The following is a 19,745-nucleotide window of genomic DNA, read 5'->3' on the forward strand; positions in this document are numbered from 1 at the left end:
AAGGTAACCTGAACCTAGAATAGAAAATGTTAAGCAGCTTTTTAGAGAAGAGATTTCCCAGTTTTCCTCTGACCCAACCTTTGGTTTGTTTTCCCCTTTCCAAAGCCTGTAATCTAATGTCCGACACATGTTCGCGTGTAATGCAAATGACATCTTACAGCACGTCACTTCAAACCTCTGACCGTGACAAACTCACTGTCTCCGATAACATCTGACTACAGAAGCAAGCAGTGATTTTTAAGAATTCATTTCTTAACCTAAAAATTAAAAATTACGTTGAGAAGTAAGCTCTTAAGGAAGATTAACAGTAAAGCATCTAGTTAATGACCTTCCACTTGGGGACTGAGGGGCTTGTGTTTCAGCCTGGATCACAGAGCCCTTAGTGGGTAACACGAATTATGCAGGGCAAGCAAAAAACCCATCTGCTTCTGCCTTTGGAAGTGTGACGATGAATATAATAAACGTAACACATTCTAGTGTCTCCTTAACTCCCACCATATATGGTTCCCACTTTTTTTTGTTCTTGCTAGAAGAAAAGGAAAATTAAAACCCCAAATTTTCCCAGGTTCTTCATTTTCTGGTCTACCATTTTGGACAGCAGCATTGGGCTGTTACAATGTAACCAGCTCAATTCACATTTGAAGATCCAAGGCAGTGGATATGACAGCTATCTATCTTTCCATGAGAGCATCTTATTCCCAACGTCACCTAGAGGGACAGTTGCCTTACAATAGCCATTGGAAGCCTTAAACTGACACTTAGCATTTGTTAGGTGGTTTGGGTTCTTTAAAAAGAATGGAATGAAGCAATGAAAACCCTTTGCACCAAGCATTAAAATTCAGGTTGCTAGGTATTGTGTAGAGCCTAGATATTAAAATATATCCAAACACCAGCATTTTGCTAAACTTAAGGGTATTAAGCTAACTCCACATTGGAGCCAACTGGGAAGGGGCAAATGACTCTGCCGGTGGTGGCCACGATGATTTGGAATCAAGTCTGTATAACTACATCAGTGTAGCTGGACCAATGCGAGGAAGCACTGCTGTCTGAAGCTCTGGAGAAGAAACGATCAACCCTGACTTTGACTTTGTGCTTTTCGAACACAGCTGAGGAAGTAAGGCTGACCGTTTTTCTCTGTTGGTCTCAAGAAGCACTTAGCATCCACACTGAGGGGTTTCAGGCCAGTTGCTTTACCTCATTATCTACCATCCCTCCGCAGGGGTCCAGACTTTTTTTTCCCCCCTTTCCAGAGTGCCCTGGGTAATCAATCAGATGGCAAATATGCCCGTCTCTAGGGTCTTCAACTGCACGGTGCCTGAGTTTGGATGGGAAAGGAAGAGGAAATAAGAAAGGCTAACAGATGAGAAGCTGTTTTCCCAGCCTGCAGGCAGCTCACAATCAGGGCTGAGTCCCCTGGAGCAGCTCCATCTTGCTTCACATAATGTAGCCCGCAGGCACGAGCAACAATAGCAGTGCCTTGGGGTGACCTCTGGAGGGGGCCCAGCTGGGATGGGCCAGCTGAAGCAGCAGCATGTCATGCCAAGGAAACTGAGCCTACCTCCCTGTTGCTAAGTCATCTCAGACTGTCTGAAAAGCTGGGAAGCAGGATTTTTACTTATCCTTGAAAGGCAGGGCCATGTGAGCTGCATCGGAGACCCCAGGACCCAGGAGAGCATTCTCCAGAGGCTGAGCAACATCTGTTACTACCCTGGAGGAAACCGTTGGGCTCACACACTTGGTTGCTTCTTAATGAGATCGATATGATCATTTCAGGGATCCATGCAAAAAACCTGACCAAATTAGGGAATTGAAAACCAGAAAAGCCTGGTGATTGCAAGGTGAATATTGGGGCTGGTGGGTGGGGTGGCTTCTGGGATGATAGTGATGGCTGTTTCTTCTCTGGACAGCACAGGTATGCCCTTTCGGTGAAAATTCAGTGAACTGCTAGCCTATGGTTTGTGCTTTTCCTCTCTCACTGATACTTAAATTGAAACTTCTTTTTTTAATGTTAGGAAGGCAAATCTGGATTTTTAGCACTAAATGCTAGCCGTGAAAAGCGAAGTAAAGCTAGGAACGAGCATCACAAAATTCCTTGTCTGCATATTTTCTCCTCCGACAGAAAGAGACTTGAATACACCACAGAGCGGAACACCTAAAGGATGATCAGCCCCGTAACAAAGCAGGAAGATAATTGTAGTGGGAAGATGATGGCCGAGACGCCTCCCTCCACCGGGCGCTGCCCACAAGTGGATGGCAGTACAAAGACTGGGTCTATCCTTCTCTGACGTTAGCCTGCCGCACTGACATCTGACCTGGTCAAGGAAGGAGTGACGCTGCGGTACCGGTCCTCTGTCACCGCTGCTCAACGTGACCTTGAGTCTATCCCTCACCCTTCCTGCCTCTCTGGTCCCTAACCTCTAAAAATGGGCGTAATGATTCCTCTCCCGGTACCACAACGGGTGATCCTGAAAATTCTGGGGGTGAAAAGGCATTTCTTAAGGTGTTATTTTCCCGCAATGATACATAAAGAAAATGATTTTAAAACATTAATTAAAGCCATTAATTCCCACAAAAGCCACACCCAAAAGCAGTCCGTGTGAGTTTTTCCAAAGAGAAAAAATGTGCAAATAAACTAAGTTTGAGAAGCAAATCAAAGGCTTATAGTTTGAAAACGAAGGATTACTGAGACATTCGGATAAATCATTCCACTTCTGAAATCTCTTATAATTTATTTTTTCCGTATGAAAAATCATGACTGGCTTTCTGCTCACTTTTGTTTGTTTGTTTGTTTGTTTTGTTTTTTCTTTTTCTTTTTAGCTGAAAGGGAAAAATCCGTGCTTTAAAGTTAAACAAAAGAACCGGGTCTGCAACTCCAGTTCCCACCCTGCAGCCTTTGTTCTGGGGACAAGTGGCTATTTCCAAATGCAGAGGCAGGTGACAAGCTTTTGTTTATTTATTTATTCATCTAAACCAAAATCGTTTCGTCCTTCTTTTATTGGAGTGTGTGGGAGCGGGAAAGGAGGGCTGAGTGAACGCCCTTTGTCCGCCTCGGGCTGCCGTAGAGACCGCAGTGCGGACTGCACCACGCCCACCAGCCCGTGTCTCCTGGCAGAAACGTTTCAGCACCACCCCGAGAGAATAGAGCGCTCGGGCTGACGCTGTACCGGGACCCGGCGACCTCTGCCAGGGATGAAGGGAAAGGAAGGATGCGGAGTGGGGGCGGAATAAGGCAGAGGCTAGAGCTGCCCCACCGGGGGAGGGGTGGGGGCTGGGAGAGCAACAAAGCCGCTCACAGCCAAAGGTGGGCGCAAGGCCCCGACCGCGCGAAGCTCGGGAAGAGCGAGCTCGGGGCCAGCCGGGGGCGCCGCAGTGCGGGGGCAGGTGCGACTGCCCGGTGCGGGCACTGCGGCAGGCCGGGTGGGGCTGAAGGGCGGGCCGATCGTTGCTCGCCCGAGACTGCGCCCTCCTGGACCCTCCCAGCCCCGCCCAGGGTACCCGGGAACCGCTATTCGGCCTCTGAAGAGCCGGCTCCTGGTGCGCGCAGCAGCCCAGGAGCTAGCCCTACCCTGTCACCCCCTCCTCCCTTTCCAGCTATGGTTCCTGAAGCTGAGACTTTTCAAAGAAGCCCACCCTACAACCTGGGGTCCCATTGTCCTTTCTGAAAGCTGAAGCCAGGACCTCAGGGGCAGGAGCGCGGCCAGGCTTCGTCTGGGAAGAGCGCAGACGGCTTAGGTTCCACGCCTGTGTCCTCGGGGGGTGGGGGAACCGGGCGTGGCACTAGGACTAGCCTAGTCATCCCAGGAAAGAAAGGATCGGGAAGTTTTAAGCCAGAAAGGGCATTCTCCATTCTCAGAATGTGGTGTGTGTGTGTGTGTGTGTGTGTGTGTGTGTGTGTGTGTGTGTGTGTGTGTGTGTGTGTGTGTCAGGGGCGGGTGGCATGAGGTAACTATGAGGAGGACGATTCCCATGCGGGCCTTGGCACATGGTATGTCGACCCCAGGTTTTCGGGTAAAGGGAAGAGGGTCCCAGCCTTTGGCTAGGGCGGGCGGGGCGGGGGGTCGAAAAGAGAGGTTCTGAGAAACAAGGTCCACCCCACCCTTTCTCCGCCTGTGGTTGCGGTTTTATTATGGCCACCGCTCCTCTGACACCTGCATTTCACTGAGCACGATAGGAGGTAGCCAAGTCGAAGGTGGCCGCAGACCCAGCCAGGTGACCCATTCCTCGGGGCTATTAAAGACTGTCTCTGTGGGTCTCAAATAGAATAATTTGGAAATTAGCTCAGAAAAAGGGTCCAGATGGAGTATGGGAGGTGGCCTGAAGAGGCGTGGGTGCGGGGCGCGCGGGAGAACAAGGTGGCCGTCGCGCCCTGGGTGGGGTCGTTCTGGCGCATCTCCCTACGCACGTCCCTGGGGGGCCGCGGGACTGCTTACCCAGCTCGATGTTGCCGATGGCACGCCTCAGGTGCTCTTCGGTCACCGTCTCGCCGACCACCACCAGCAAGTAGAACTTGCTGTCTAGGAAGCGGTGCGACAGGCTGGGCGAGGTGGACGCCGCCGGGTTGGCGATGCTGCCCGATGGCTCCGGCTCGGTGGCTTCCACCACCACGGTCGCCATCGTGCCGGCTCAGCTAAAGCCTGGGCGAAGTGTTCCTCTCCCGCCGCTCCTCTGCTCTGCGGCAGGAGAAAAGATTATCTCCGAAGGTGCTGTCTCCGCTCCGCCCCCTGCGTCCCCCCTCCTCCCGGCGCGCGTCGCCTCCCCCTCCGCCCTCTCCCGGCGCGGAAGAGTGGAGCGGGGAGTGAGAGGCCGGGGAGGCGGTGCCGTTTATATGGAGACTAGGCTAGGAGCCTGGGAGGAGGAGGAGGAAGAGGAGGAGGAAAGGACCACCCGGCACATCCTCGTGGTGGCTGCCTCCTCTCCTCCAGCCCTTGGCCCAGGGCTGATGTCATCCGCAGCAAATCATTTCGCCGGCGGCCCGGAAGCTGGAGGGACGAGGTGTGTGGACACTGGTCTGGGCAGGGCCAGGAGCCAGGCTCTAGGGAACCCAAAGAACTCTGCTGTAGCCCTGAGGGGTGCCCGCACCACCGCCGTTGCAGACACACATCTTCCTTGTTCCAAACCGTCAACCCTCCTATACCGGAGAGTGGGGATGACTTCCTGTTTCAGAGTGGGAGTATGTCCCGAGTCCCGAGTGCACATCAGGCCTCTGCCTGTGTCCCATCCATCATGGAAGTCGGGATTTGAGTAGCTCCAACAGTCACAGTGGGCGCTGGGGGTACCCCACTCAAGAAGACTGAAACCTGTCATTTTGACCTTGTAGATTTGGAAAGGCGTATTTGCCTTTTTTTTAAAAAAAAAAAAAAAACAGGGATATTTACCCCCTTCACTTAAAGGACACTTTGCAAGCCCTAAACCTAATTTGTTCAGGCTTTGGAGTCTAATCTAGAAAGACGAATGCTGAAAAAGAACTGTCCTTTGGTGCTCATGGGAAATGAACGAGGGGGAGGCAGACCTATTATGTTAGATACAGATTTCTTTTTTTAATATGCTGAACAGATAGCATCAGGCATAACAAAGAATAGAGAAGATACTGTCTCTGCCCAGCAGGGTTACAGTGACTATAATGTGCTTCTCAGTTCCTTGGGGATACACAAGCAGAATTATTTTGTGTGACAATGATGTCTTTTAAGATACGCATAGCTTTCGGAGTTTTTATTGCCTTTGTCTATATTTAGAAGAACTCATAATAATGTTTCTAAAGGCCACCATATACATCCATCTCTCACAAATCTAATGAATAGGTTTCTGTCTTAGGACAGGAGGGGAGGGCAGACACTGCCTCATCATAAAAAGAGTATTAGGGAAGCAAGTTAGATGGAAGTAGAAGTAGTCAATACCCTTGATACTGGAGTGTCTACTAGATTTAAAATGCCAGCTAGAAGTGCTGAAGCTCAGCTGGTAGAATGTATGCCCATGCAAGTATCTTGACCATTGGGCAGTGTAGTCCCAGCACTCAGGCTATGTAGGCAAGGAAAATCAGAAATTCAGGGTTATCCTCAGCTACTGATGAGTTCAAGATCAGTCTGGGATGCATAAAACCCTGTCTAAAAGCAAAACAAAACAATAAAACACCTACTGTAAGATTTTTCAAAATACCCCAGTGTCTTTGGTGTTCTCTGCCATGACTTACTAGTTAGATGTCTTTTGCCCTATTTCTTTCTTGAAGCCTGGATAGGCTATCCAGTGGGCAGTCAAAGACTATGCTAGTCTGGTCAATGGAGACAAAAGAGAATGTCTGACCTAGGACATTAGGGGTCTGCAACAAGCTTGCTGCAGAGATTTGGCCATCAGTGAAGAGAAACCGTATATTTAAGTGGGAAGCGGATGGACATTTGGTGAAGACAGACAGTTACTCTTAAGTAAGGGCAGCGGGGTGGTCCATGGTGAGCGTGGGGAGGTGAAGTACATCTTCCCAGGGGTCAGCCATAGGAATGGCTTCATCTGCTGACTTACCTCCACTCCTGTGTGCATAAGGGTATCTATGTTATTGCAAAGTCCTGTGAGAAACTGTTTTGTGGTAGGAAGATTTATTTCTGCTCACAGGTACCTAAGTTTTTGGCCATGGTCTGTTACTTCCATTTCTTTGGGCCTGAGGTAAGGCAGAGCCCAGGGGAGCGGGGGTTGAGGAACATGTAATGGAAGGGATGCTCACCTCCTTGCTGCCAGGAAGCAGAGACACTGCTTCTCCTCCTTCTTTCCATCTGTGCCCAGCCTAGGGGTGGTGCTGCCCATCTCATCCTATTAGCTAACCCTCTCTGGAAACACCCGACAGGCACACGGAAAGGTGTGCTTTACTAAGAGCCTAGGTGTCTCTCGACCCAATCAAATTAATAATCAAGTTAATATCAGTGCTCTTTTACCTCGTTGATTTCACGAGGGTGAAAAGGTATGTTTCTGTGTACATGGAAACACTAATATCACAATAGTATAGTAGCCCTCAAAATATACAGAATGAAAATAAGATACTAATTAACTTATTGCTATACACTGTTACTATTTGCTTAAGATTGAGCCTGAGGTATATACTATCTCAGACAAAAACAGAGAAGTGTGAAACATACTAGCGCCTAACCGAATTGTTCCATATGTTGCAATAGCATGTTGAATGAGGAGTACAACAGGAGGTCAGTAAGATGACCCAGTGGGTAAAGGATTTGCTGCCAAGCCTGGGAACCTAGTAAGTGAGTCCCCAGGACTTACACAATGAAAGGAGAGAACTGACTACCATAAATGTCCTCTGACCTCCACACACATTAATTAATTAATTAATTTTTAAGAAAGTGCAACCACTATGGTGGTCTGTACAACGAAGCATGACCATGAACCACTCCAATCTTCACCCACGCTTGCAAACCGGAGACATGATGGCGGAACACAGACCGGCAATTTATACACCTCTGTGACTTCAAGCAAGTAACTTGGCTCCTTTTTCATGTTCAGTCCCTTTGTTGCGAAAGTGGGAAGAATGGGAACTTGGTGACTGCGTAAGGGAAGAGTGAGCGATAGAGACTTCAGAAGTTCTTAACCCAGTGGATGGAGCACAGTAAGCAGTCAAGGTCTGGCTGATTGAATGCCATCCCCACCCCATTTTTTTTAGGCAACGGAGTGAAAGTAGCTTTACAAAGTGTACAGGTGACTCCTCCACCAATACTTCTGGGAGAAAATAAATAAAAAACAACACATTCAGCCTCTCTTCTAACCGAGAAAAGTCCCCACTCCCAAGAAAAAGGAGGCAGTTCTAAAGGCAAAGAAAACCTCTAAGGGGGGCTGCCTGTATCACTAGCTGGTTGGTGACCTCTCCCAAGTGTCCAAAAAGCACTGCACACTGGGCATGCTCCACACACAAATCACCTTTACCCTCCAGACCTGAGCAATCATGTCTCCTGCTCCACTGAGCAGTAGCTCCACTGAGCAGTAGCATCCATCCCACTGTGTAAGCCTGAGCCCTCACAGACATCTTGGACTCTTCCCTAAACTTTTCTTAACTGCATGTTCAGCCAGCCAGCCCTGCGTGGAGCCTGGTCAGTTTCACCTTCACCTTCTAGATGCTTCCTCCGTGATCCACTTCTCTCCGTTATCACAGCCCTAGTCCTCACCATTATGAGAGGTACTACATATAGGTTTAAAAAAAAGTTCTGGAATAAAAGTTCCCCTCATCCAGACATGTTGTCGATAAACCCATGACTCAGAGTATAGACTCTGGTACTTTTTCCCTGAGGTCATAATTTATTAACTGTGTGACCTTGGGGAAGGTGCTCAGCACTCTGTCTTGGTTTCTTCTTGTATGTAGTGGTAATGGCCACCAGCTTCTTGGCGGGGTGCTAATAGAGTTGTTCATTTGTTGCCATGTTGGGGATGATACCCAGAGTTGTGTATGTTGTGGGCAGGCACTCTCACAGTTTAGGCTCCACCCCCATCCAAGGGGACAGTTTAAACAAGTGCTTAGAAGTGTCTTGTATGTATGTAGTAAGCACTCAGTATAGGTTAATTGATGTTTTATTGTTATTTACTATTCAGTATAGACAGTTTCAAACATGTACGAATTAGACAAGATCATGTAATATAATTATTGGGAACGATGTATTTAATAGTTTGCTTGTTTAAGTCAAGGTCAGAATAAGTTCAGTGTATTTAAACTAGCCAGTTGTTTGTTTGTTTGTTTGTTTTGAGACAGGGTCTCTCTACATATCCCCGGCTGTCCTAGAACTCACAACATAGACTAGGATGACCTTGAGCTCACAACAATCTGCCTGCCTCTACCTCTAGGGTGCTTGGATTAAAGGCAGGCATGCACCACCAGGTCCTGTTCCAAGGGTTAATCTTTACTCTGTGTGCCCCGACTCTCCTTGCTTTCCTTGTAATGTTTTTGTTGAAACACTTGTCATCAATAGTTTAACAAAGTCTGAATTTTGCTGGGTGCGTGAATGTTTTGTCACCGATTACCTCTGTCTCCTGAAATGTCTGCATCTTAATAGGGAGTTCTGAGAGCTTGATCAGAGGACCGGGGGAGTGCTACACTACCATGAATGAGACTCTGCAATTCTAGCTCTTGGGAGGTAGAAGAAAGAGACTCAGAAGGCCAAGGTCATTCTCAGCTATGCAGCAAGTCAGAGGCCAGCCTGACCTTGTCTCTAAGTCATTTAGTTAATTAAAAGATTGGCCAGATTTGGGTTTTTGCAACTATACTTCATAGATGATAGTAGTTTCTTCATATGATTTTGTTATGTCATTATCTAATCCATTATTTATTAAGAACTTGAAAATTCCAATATTTTATTATTTATTTGACAGCAAGAAGGCATCAATTAGAAGAATTCTTACCTTGTCAATTGATTAACCTAGGATAGACTGTACAGGAAAAAAAAAAGACAAACACTTAACTCTTTATTTGCTCATTTTCAACATCCATTCATCTATACCATTCTCCCAAGGTGACTGATATTTTTCTCTCACTGAGATCTAACATGGATCTGTTATTCATATTGATATTTTCATTTCCCTTCTTGGCCAAGAGTATGCAGAATACTTCCCACCTACCTCATATTTATCCACAGAACCAGGATTTATCTGGTTCTCTAAGAAATCGATATAACTTAAGTAAAAAATAGAATTGAGAGACCATAATCTTGACTGAAGGTCGCAACCATGTTGGTCATTTTTCTAGATATTTTCAGTAACCACAAATGAAGGATTTTTTTTTTCTCAAAATGAAATACACTATGGGTTGGCAATGACAGTAGTAACTCAGGTCAAGGCCACAGGGGTTTTGCTTGTCCTTCGTCTTTGTTACACACGTGGAATTCCAGTTCTCAAAGGACAGGATTAGAGCAGAGAGTAACTCATTTTCTCTGCCTTACACTCCAGTAGAGTGTATATACTAAGTGTATATTTTTAGTATATACTAAAAATGCAACACTTTTGCCAACTGTGTGGTCACTGAAAGACCATTTAATTCTTTTTGCGATTACTTCTGTTCCTCTTAGCTTGTATCTCACTAAAGACCAAACCTCTCAGTCACCAGGCACTGAGGACGGTGGTTCCTTGGCGCCATGGTGGTTCCTTCACGCTCTCCGTCACTGTGAGCACAGCACTGTTGGGACAGCAGCAGGACAGCAGTAGCAACAGGATTACCCACAGCAGCTTGCAATGCCTTTTTGCAATTTCTTTCTCCAATAGATGCCTCCCCAAGGCATACAGTTTTATGCAGTCTAATTAATTAATTCCTTTTTATAGGATGATGCCATTAACTCAATGCATGGATTCATTGGTTTCATTCGTGGTATTTCTGAGTTGATTTTTAAATTTAATTTTGCCTTATAATTATTAATGTATGGTTTCAAGGTCAAATTCATAAGACATTTTTTTAACCCAGATGACTTCAGTCTCTACTTTTACTCCCCCCATCATGCTCCCTGACTTTCCCTAGAAGCACACCCCCTACCCTCCACCCCCTACCCATTGCCTGAGCTTATTTAATATTTCCTTTTAAAAAGGCAAATACAGGACTGAGGGTGTAGCTCCTGGGTAGAACTCACACTCAGCGTGCAGTAGGCCCTGGGCTCAGTCCCCAGCATCAAAAAGAAACAGTAGAAACACGCTACCTAATAATATATCCTGGCAAGAACTCTATAATGATATATATGTATAATCTTCATTCCTTTTTAATTGCTGCATGTTAACCCATTAAGTTTATCTATAACATATTGTTAGTGGACATTTGAGCTATTTCTAACTTGATTTATATTATAAAGAATACTCTTCTTAGTTACTTTTCTCCTTGCTGTGACGAAAGTATCTTGAGGAAGGAAGGGCTTCGTTTTGGCTCACTGTTTGAAGGTACAGTCCCTCACTCTGGGGAAGGTGTGGCAAACAAGAGCAGCCCAGCCGTGGTGGCAAGAGCTGAGCTAGCCCGCCTGTGTGTCTCAGTGAGGAAGGAGAGAGAAGGGATTGCTCAAACTCTCTTCAGCTTTTCTGTTTTCCTTTTTCTTTGCTGTGGGACCCCCGCCAGTGAGATGGTGCTGTCCACATTCAAGAAGGGTCTTTCCTGTTCCGCTAAAACTCCACGAAAGTGCCCACGGAGTCACACCAAAGATGTCATTAAAGGGATTCAGAATCCCGTGAAGCTAACGGTGAAGATTCGGCACCACAGTAGTTACATAGCATTGTTTTGTTCCTTGGTAACACCTGGGCCATCTGACGGGCTCCCACATGTTTGTCTGACCTTCAGCCGGTTTGTGACTCACACCCCAGGGAGAATGATCTTACCGGATTGGCTACTTTACCTCAGTGTTCCACTAGAAGTCTCCTATCATCTTCAGGATAAAGACCAGCAATGGCTATTACTGCTTCTGCTACTATGTCTCCTTCCTCCTCTTCCTCCTCCTCCTCCTCCTCTTCTTCTTCTGGTTTTGTTCTTTTATTTTTATTTATTTACTTTTTAAATTCAGAGTCTCACCATGTGGCCCTGGCAATCATAGAACTCCCTACGTCTACTAGGCTGGTCTCAAACTCAGAGATCCACCCATCTTTGCCTCCAGAGTGCTGGAATTAGAGGCCTGTGACACCACGCTCAGCCCAAGACCAAACTTCTTAACATGGCCTACAAGGCCCCTAGAAAAGTCTAGCCCCAGCTTATTTCCCCTGGGCTATCCCTAACTCAGCTGACTCTTATCTCTCAGCCTCAGCCACAATGGCCTGTGTTTGGCCTCTCCTTCCTCCTCATGTCGACTCCCCTCCCCTTCTTTCCCTGGCACCAACTAGGTCACTCTCCTGGTTAATATGGCCTAATCCTACAGATGGCACCTCAGCTGTCGCTCCTGTGGGAAGGCCTCTCGTCCTAATCTTTTTATAGGCACTGTGTCTCCAAGCCTCAGTTATCTTCGGTACTTCTCATTGTTGCCTGCAGAAGTGACTTCTAAGATCCGTTTGTCCTCTCTATTAGGCTGTGTTCTATACTGTGAAGGCCACGTCTTCCCTCCCGGTGCACTCGCGTGCACACACGTGCACACCAGCTCACTTCAGTATTGATTGTGCACCACATAGGTTCTGTGTACATTTAGTAGCGGAAAAGCCTCTCTAATGGGAATGACTGTGTCTGTGAGTTGTGTCTCTGGGAGAAGCATTTCGATTGCGTGGCCTTGAGTTAATTGCCACCAACTTCCTAAGCGCGTGGCGATGTGGGTTTTTGTTATTGTGTGTGTGTGTTTAAGAAAGAAGGGATACAAAGTTGGGTGAAGAGGAAAATGGGGGAGGAGCTGGGAAAACTTGGAAGGAGGAAAAGAATATTATCCAATATGTTTTGATGCAATTCTCAAAGAATAAATAAAAGCATCGTTTTAAACTAAAATGATTCTAGCATGTACCTTAAGGCCACTTTTAGCAGAAAGGACATAACCTGTGCTTAGTCAGAATTAATCTGCCTTGTCTTTCCAATTTCTAAGTTAACTATAGAAAACAGCAAAGTTGGGAAAGAAATAAGGAATTAGGGAGATGATTTGGAATGTATAAGCTATTAGAGGCAATTTTAATAGTACTATGTGCTGTGTCTTTGGTGGGGGGCTGTTCTCAGGACCATTTAATTATTTCTGAGGGGCATTTCTGTAAATTCAGTGCTCGCAACCTCAGCTTCAGGGAAGTAGTGTATTCTCACTTCTATTTGATCATGCTTGCTTGGGAAATCGCCTCTTCTTTTGATAAAATACTAGGGGATGGCGTGTATCACCTTAGGAGGCAACTGTGGTAAAAACCACTTCTAGCTGTGTGAGCTGGTCCCTCCCATCACTCCTCAACAGCGAACGAATGAACAATATAAAACCCTACGACTGGATAGAGCACCAAGTGTAAGTTCCCCCACTGTTAGTCAGCAACTACGTGTGTCTGTATGTATGCATGTAAACATATATGTAGTTTTACACACACATACATGTTTATACGCACATACACACAGCTCATCCCCCAACTCAATACTATTTTACACACGGTTCTTCAAATAGCATTTTTCTCTTTGACGCGCTCCTCAGATGTGTGAAGACTGACCTCGTTTTCAAACTTGTGCACAGGAACCCACATCTGAGTTCACTCTTCACCGTTCGTTCCTGCTTCCCCCTATCGGCAGCCCTCCAGCTGATCTTTGCTTTCTTCTAAATGATGTGGCGGTGGCCATGTTTCTGTGTGTATTTGACTCTCTGGGCACAGATGACTGGAGTAGAATAGATGGGCTGAGCATCCTATCATGTCTTAACACGGGCTGTCTCCTGCCAAGGGACTCTCACAAGGGAAGCCAGCGGCTGCTGCTCCGGCTACATCATCACCTCTTCCCCCAGGTCACAGTATGAGTTTCAGTGAGTTTTCTTCATAACATACATACATACATACACACACACACACACACACACACACACACACACACATATCTATATATAAAAATCCAGATGTGTGTGTGTGTGCATGCGTGTGTGTGTGTGTGTGTGTGTGTGTGTGTGTGTGCGCATGTGTAGGGAGAGGGTTGGTTTTCTGTTTTTGAGACAGGGTTTCTCCCTGTAGCCCTGGCTGTCCTAGAACTTACTCTGTACTAGGCTGACTTCGAATTCACAGAGATCTGCCTGCCTCTCTCCAGTGCTGGGTTTAAAGGAGTGTGTGCCACCAACTCCCAGCTAAAATTGAGAATCCCTCTCTGCCCACCTCCCCACAAAGAATCTTTTAAATAACACTTCTCCCCTTTTATCAGCTAAGCACATGTGTTCTTAAATGTTTTCCCCCCCTTTTGGATTGTTAGCTTTTTGTGTTGTTACTCTTGTCTTATGCTTTTTAATTTCTTAAACTTTACATGTGTGTATGCTTATGAGTGGCAGGAAGGGCTGAGTGTGTGCGCTGGTCCCGGGTATTGAACTCGGGTCATCAGGCTTGGTTGGCAGCATCAGGCTGCTGAGCCATCTTGCTGGCCTGTTTTGTTTTTTTGTTTTTGAGATAGAGTTTCATACAACCTAGGCTAACTTAGAATTCACTAGTAGCAGAAGATGACCTTAAACTCCTGGTTCTGCTGCAGCAGCCTTTCAAATGCTGCCGCCACTGGTTTGTGCCGCCACGCTCTTCTGAACGATTGGTTTGATTGTGCAGCTCTCAGTACATCCGGATAAATAAGCTCTGTCATCAACATGTGTTGCAAATGTCTCCTCTTTGTGACAGGTTTTGGGGTTTTGGTCCATTTCTGTCAACTTTGACCACATTAATCATTCCTTCCAAGGTCAGCCTACCTTATAAAGAAGACATTTCTTCATTTATTAGTTATTAGGATTTATCTTTTCCCAAACCTTAGCATTCTAATAATTTTGCAGACATATCAGTTGAGAGAGTATCAGCAAAGATTTATAAAGGAAGAAATATTTGAAAATGCGCTAGAAGAATATTTTTTCCTATCAGGCATAGAGAGAGGACAACCTCCATGTGAAGACACAGCTTGTGCAACAGCAGCTGGCAGGAACAAACGCTCTGAGCTCACCCCTGAAAATAGCTGGCAGCTCCCTCCTTTCTCTTCTGTACGAAGAAATGGCGGTGTGCTCAACAAACTGTCCTATGCCTTGCCGAGGGCTCTTCTCCACACGCCCTCAGCCTCACCGCCAAGGGCAGGCATCGTTGTTGCTTTTGACCAATGCCGAGAGTTCTTTTGTGTGTGCAAGCCTTCCTGCATCATGGCCGTCTTGATGACGACTCTTCTCTTCAAAATAGCACCGCTACCGTTAGGAACTAATCAGATAATGCAAACAGCACTGCAGCCGATGTCATTTCTCCTACGTTAGACGCTCTCCCCAGGGAAAAAGGCTTCAGAAATTGCTGAGTCAGGCAAAGTACATTTGTAATATTGAAAGATGTTAAAAATTTGCCTCCTCTACATTTTGTGCCAGTGTGTACTCCACAAGTAACAAATGACTGCACTGCTCCCCACAATGTGAGGGTTTTGTTTGTTTTTTTTGAGACAGGGTTTCTCTGTAGCTTTGGAGCCTGTCCTGGAACTAGCTCTTGTAGACGAGGCTGGGCTCAAACTCACAGAGATCAGCCTGCCTCTGCCTCCTAAATGCTGGAATTAAAGGCGTGCGCCACTACTGCCCAGCCAATATGAGACACTTTAAACTTTATTTGTCCCAGTGTTAAAGACAATAAATGATATCTCTATGATTTTAGTAGTGTTGTCTGTGTGTGTGTGTGTGTGTGTGTGTGTGTGTGTGTGCACGTGTGTGTATGTGTGCACATGCGTGTGTGCTTGCAGGTGCAGTGTGCATGTGGATGGGAGGCCTGAGGCATCACATGGCTTTCTTTGGTCACTTTCCACTCTGTTTTTGAGGCAGAGTCTCTCATGGACCCTGAAACCCATCCATTTAGCTAGACTGCCTGGAGCTTCAGATCCACTTGCCTACTGGATCCCTGCCCAATGGGGGTTATAGGCACACACCACTACATCAGCCTTCTTACATGTTCTTGTGATCTGAACTCAGGTCTCCGTCTGCCACAGTCATCTCCCCGGCCCAACTGCGCTGTCATATAAGTGAGGCTGAGCGGGTTTTCATTTCAGTGAGCTGTGTGCTTTGTCCTTTACCTACATTTTGATGGATGACTCGTGTTTTTATTGATTTGTGTGCATTCTTTCTATATTAGGGGAGTTAGCTTTTTTGTGGTATGACTTGCAAGTATTTTTCCCCAGGTTGGCATCTGTTGTTTTGACTGTCTTGCAGATCTTACCATAGGGAATATCTCTGTGCAGCTGTTTCATCTATGGCTTCTGGGTCTTCTCTTGTACTTGGGCCTTAAAATGGCCTTGGAATTCTTAGATTGTACAAGAAGAATTTCCCCAGGTTTTGTCCAGTGCTTTGAAGACTTAAATATTTAATATTTTTGATTTATTCAGATATAGACTGAGATTTATCATTTGTTCCTGAGTTCCTTAGCGCTTTGCTGATGCAAGATTTTAATCGTTTGGTATCTTCTCTCTCTCCTCCATTGACGTTGGGGTCTATGAGGGTGGGTGCTTTGGTTTTATGCTTTTATTCCCTCACTCACCTTGCCTTCTGCTCACTTCAACCCAACCCGAGCTTCTGGAGTTAGCAACTGGGCAGCTCGGACTTGCTTTCCTCTGCTAGGGAGGTAAAATTCCACCTGCGTTGGGATGACACTGGGGTGGGGTGGGGGTGGATGTTGCTGAGATGAGACTGGGAAGTTCTCGTCCAGTGCCTTTTCATTAAACTCTGGCTCTTACTGCGTCCAAATGCCAAGTGAGTCATTCTGACACACCAGGGGACCGCATGCCAAGAGGCAGAGAATTATGTTGGAAATCGCCAAGCCTGCTTCTTCAGCTGGCAGTGCAGACAAGCAGCCGCCCTGTTCAGGACAGCAATGGCCATCCGCCCCCGGCTTGTCACTTCTCATCTCTGATCCCCTTGCATGAACACTCAGGGGACAGGGCATCCACCCTCGACAGAGTCTGAAGATACACAGAGTACCTGAAAAGTCTATGAACAGTGATACACTCAACATTGTCCCTTAGAAAACTGGATGGCATTGTTCAAATCCACGGTCATTTAGTGTTTGATTTCCCATTAGGTGCTGTGTTGCTGTTCTGTAAGACTTGGTTCTATTTAGGATTCTATTGTTATTTGTGGATTAGTTGCCTCCCAGATGGAGTGTGTGTGTGTGTGTGTGTGTGTGTGTGTGTGTGTGTGTGTGTGTAGTGTGGGTATATTCACTTTTAAAAAGTGATGGGAAAACAAGAAACCATATGCAGATGAAAGAAAGATTTCTGGCTGTGATAGTAGGGATAAAGGAGTCATTTGGCCACTCACACATTCTTGAATCAACATTTTTACTAAACGTCTACCATGTACCAGACACTGTGTGGGTCCTAGGAGAGATGAGGAGGGAGAAAAAACAGATTTGGACCAACCCTCATTGTCTTAGGGTCTTATTGCTGTGAAGAGCGTCCATGATTACAACAACTTTTTGTGTGTGTGTTTTGTTTCTTTGTTTGTTTTGTTTGGGTTTTTGAGATAAGGTTTCTCAATGTAGCCCTGGCTGTCCTGAAACTCCCTCTGTAGATCTGGCCTCCAACTCATATAGAGATCTGCCTATCTCTGTCTCCCAAGGGCTGGGATTAAAGGTGTGTGCCACCACTGCCTGGTCAACTACAGCAACTTTTACAGAAAATAGCATTGAATTGCTGCTGGCTTACAGTTCAGGGGTTTAGTCCATTGCTGTCATGGCGAAAAGCACAGTAGCATTCAGGCAGACATGGTGCTGAAGACGGAATCAAGAGTTATGTCTGGGTCAGCAGGCAACAGGAAGAGAGAATGACACTGGGCCTGGCTTGAGCTTCTGAAATCTCAAAGCCCACCCCCAGTGACACACTTCCTCCAACAAGATCACACCTACTCCAACAAGGCCACGTGTCCTAATAGTGCCACTCCCGATGAGCCTGTGGGGACCGTTTCTGTTCAATCTACCACACTCTTCAGGCAGATGTAGGAAACAGGAAAAATAGAGAAGTGGGTATTTTAAGCATTCTTCTCTCTCCCAACTCTGAGGCCAAATTGGCAGATATGTACTTAATGTGCATAATATGACAGTTTGATTCACACAGTATAAAACAGTTCCCACCATCAGATTATCACCACACCGTTCCCATGTGGGGAACTTTTACACACAAGTACCTATGTGTGTTTTTGTGTGTGTATGCATGTGGTGTGAGTGTGTGTGTGTGTGAAAGAGAGAGAGAGAGACTTAACATTCTTTTAACATTCTTTACATAGAGAATAAGGGAAAGTTCAAAATGCAGTTTAAAACCGTGATGCTACAGAGTGTATAAGTTTAATAAGTGTTTAAGTTTGATAAGATTCTGTCCTGCCCAGTCCCGTAGCCATTCTGTCTCAAAGAAACAGTCAGAGACTTATAGTAATTATAAACTGTTTGTCTTATTAGCTCAGGTTTATTTTTATTTTTTATTGATTTTATTGAGCTCTACATTTTTCTCTGCTCTCCTTCCTGCCTCTCCCCTCCTCTTCAACCCTCTCCCAAGGTCCCCATGCTCCCAATTTACTCAGGAGACCTTGTCTTTTTCTATTTCCCATGTAGATTAGATCCATATATGTTTCTCTTAGGGTCCTCATTGTTGTCTATGTTCTCTGGGATTGTGATTTGTAGGCTGGTTTTCTTTGCTTGTCTAAAATCCACTTATGAGTGAGCACATGTGATATTTAACTCTGGGTTACCACACTCTATATGATGTTTTCTAGATCCATCTATTTGCCTGCAAATTTCAAGATGTCATGATTTTTTTCTGCTGTGTAGTACTTCATTGTGTAAATGTACCACTCTTTCCTTATCCATTCTTTGGTTGAGGAACATTTAGGTTGTTTCCAGGTTCTGGCTATAACAAACAATGCTGCTATGAACATAGTTGAGCACATGTCCTTGTGGTATGATTGAAGTTCAAGTTTATTATTAACTAGCTCTTACAACTTAAATTAACCCATAGTTCTTGTCTATGTTTAGCCATGTGGCTTGGTACCTTTTATCAGCAAGGCATTCTCATCTTGCTTCCTCTGTGTGTGGCTGGTGACTGACTCTCTGCCTTTCCTCTTCCCAGAATTCTCTTATTCTGATTGCCCCACCTATACTTCCTGCCTGGCTACTGGTCAATCAGTGTTTTATTAAACTAATGTGAGTGACAAATCTTTACAGTGTACAAGAGCCTCATCCCACAGCAACAGAGTCCATGTGGAAGATGGTATCTCATATTTCCTTGACACACTGTTCCTCTAGGCACACTGGGCAGCAAGGATAGAGCCACCATGGTAGACATAGTGTAAGAAAGATTTCCTGGCAGCAAAGCATGCAGGATCTGCCCAGCTGAGGGTGTGTGGCATTGTGACTAGGCTCCTTGAAGGCCTGGGCACCAGGCTGTTGGGCTACCTTCTCAGCACCTCTGAAGCCCAGCTCCCATGTCCCAGAACATTAATAAGCACGGTGAGACCATCAGCACTGTTTATAACAGCTAATATTACAGCCTGAGGAGTCGGGACAAAAATCACCATTGTTCGACCTTTTAAACCATATGTTCTTCTGTGGCAAATAGAAATACTCCCATCCACACACATACTCACACACACACACACAAACCCACAGGGTTTCACTGTGTAGCTCTGGCTATCCTGTCGTGGAATTCACTCTGGCCAGGTCGGCCTCAAAGTCACAGAGATCCACCTGCCTCTGCCTCCCGAGTGCTGGGACTTAAGATGTGCTCCATCAGGTCTGACCTCAATAAAGAGTAATTGTGAAGGAAGGCTTGGATCTGATTGGAACAGGCATTTGGCTTCAGTATCGATTGCAGGTGAGTGGGTAAAACCCTGGGGAGTAGCACAGCTTTGTCATCTGAACCCAGGACTGCTGTGTGTACCTCGGGTCATACACGCTCTCCTCTGAACATATATCCATCTCTTCCCCACTACCACCAAAGAGAGTATACCAGTAAGGAATTGGTGACAGCAATGAAATTAGACCAATATTTATGTATCTGACTCTTTAAACCACCCTAAAAAAAAATAAGGATCAAACATTCGATCTGTATTTTGATAGAAAATATCACCATACCTCCATATAAATATTCTCCAAAGATGTGGCCAGCATATATTACAGCAGGGCTGGCT

The 19,745-nt window shown here is 45.9% G+C and overlaps 1 protein-coding gene across 1 annotated transcript in view; it reads right to left on the reverse strand.

Moving 5' to 3' along the window:
• Map1b (microtubule associated protein 1B) overlaps window positions 1–4,678 on the reverse strand; it is a 92,247-nt gene extending 87,569 nt beyond the window's left edge. Inside the window, exon 1 of the mRNA XM_087896823.1 lies at window positions 4,431–4,678. Coding sequence (XP_087752949.1) covers window positions 4,431–4,614 — 184 coding nt within the window. The 5' untranslated portion in view covers window positions 4,615–4,678. The remainder of the gene's footprint in view (window positions 1–4,430) is intronic.
• Window positions 4,679–19,745: the final 15,067 nt, after the last annotated feature.

This window comes from Myodes glareolus, chromosome 15 (genome assembly GCF_982192425.1).
Source record: "Myodes glareolus chromosome 15, mMyoGla1.1, whole genome shotgun sequence".
Lineage (NCBI taxonomy): Eukaryota > Metazoa > Chordata > Mammalia > Rodentia > Cricetidae > Myodes > Myodes glareolus.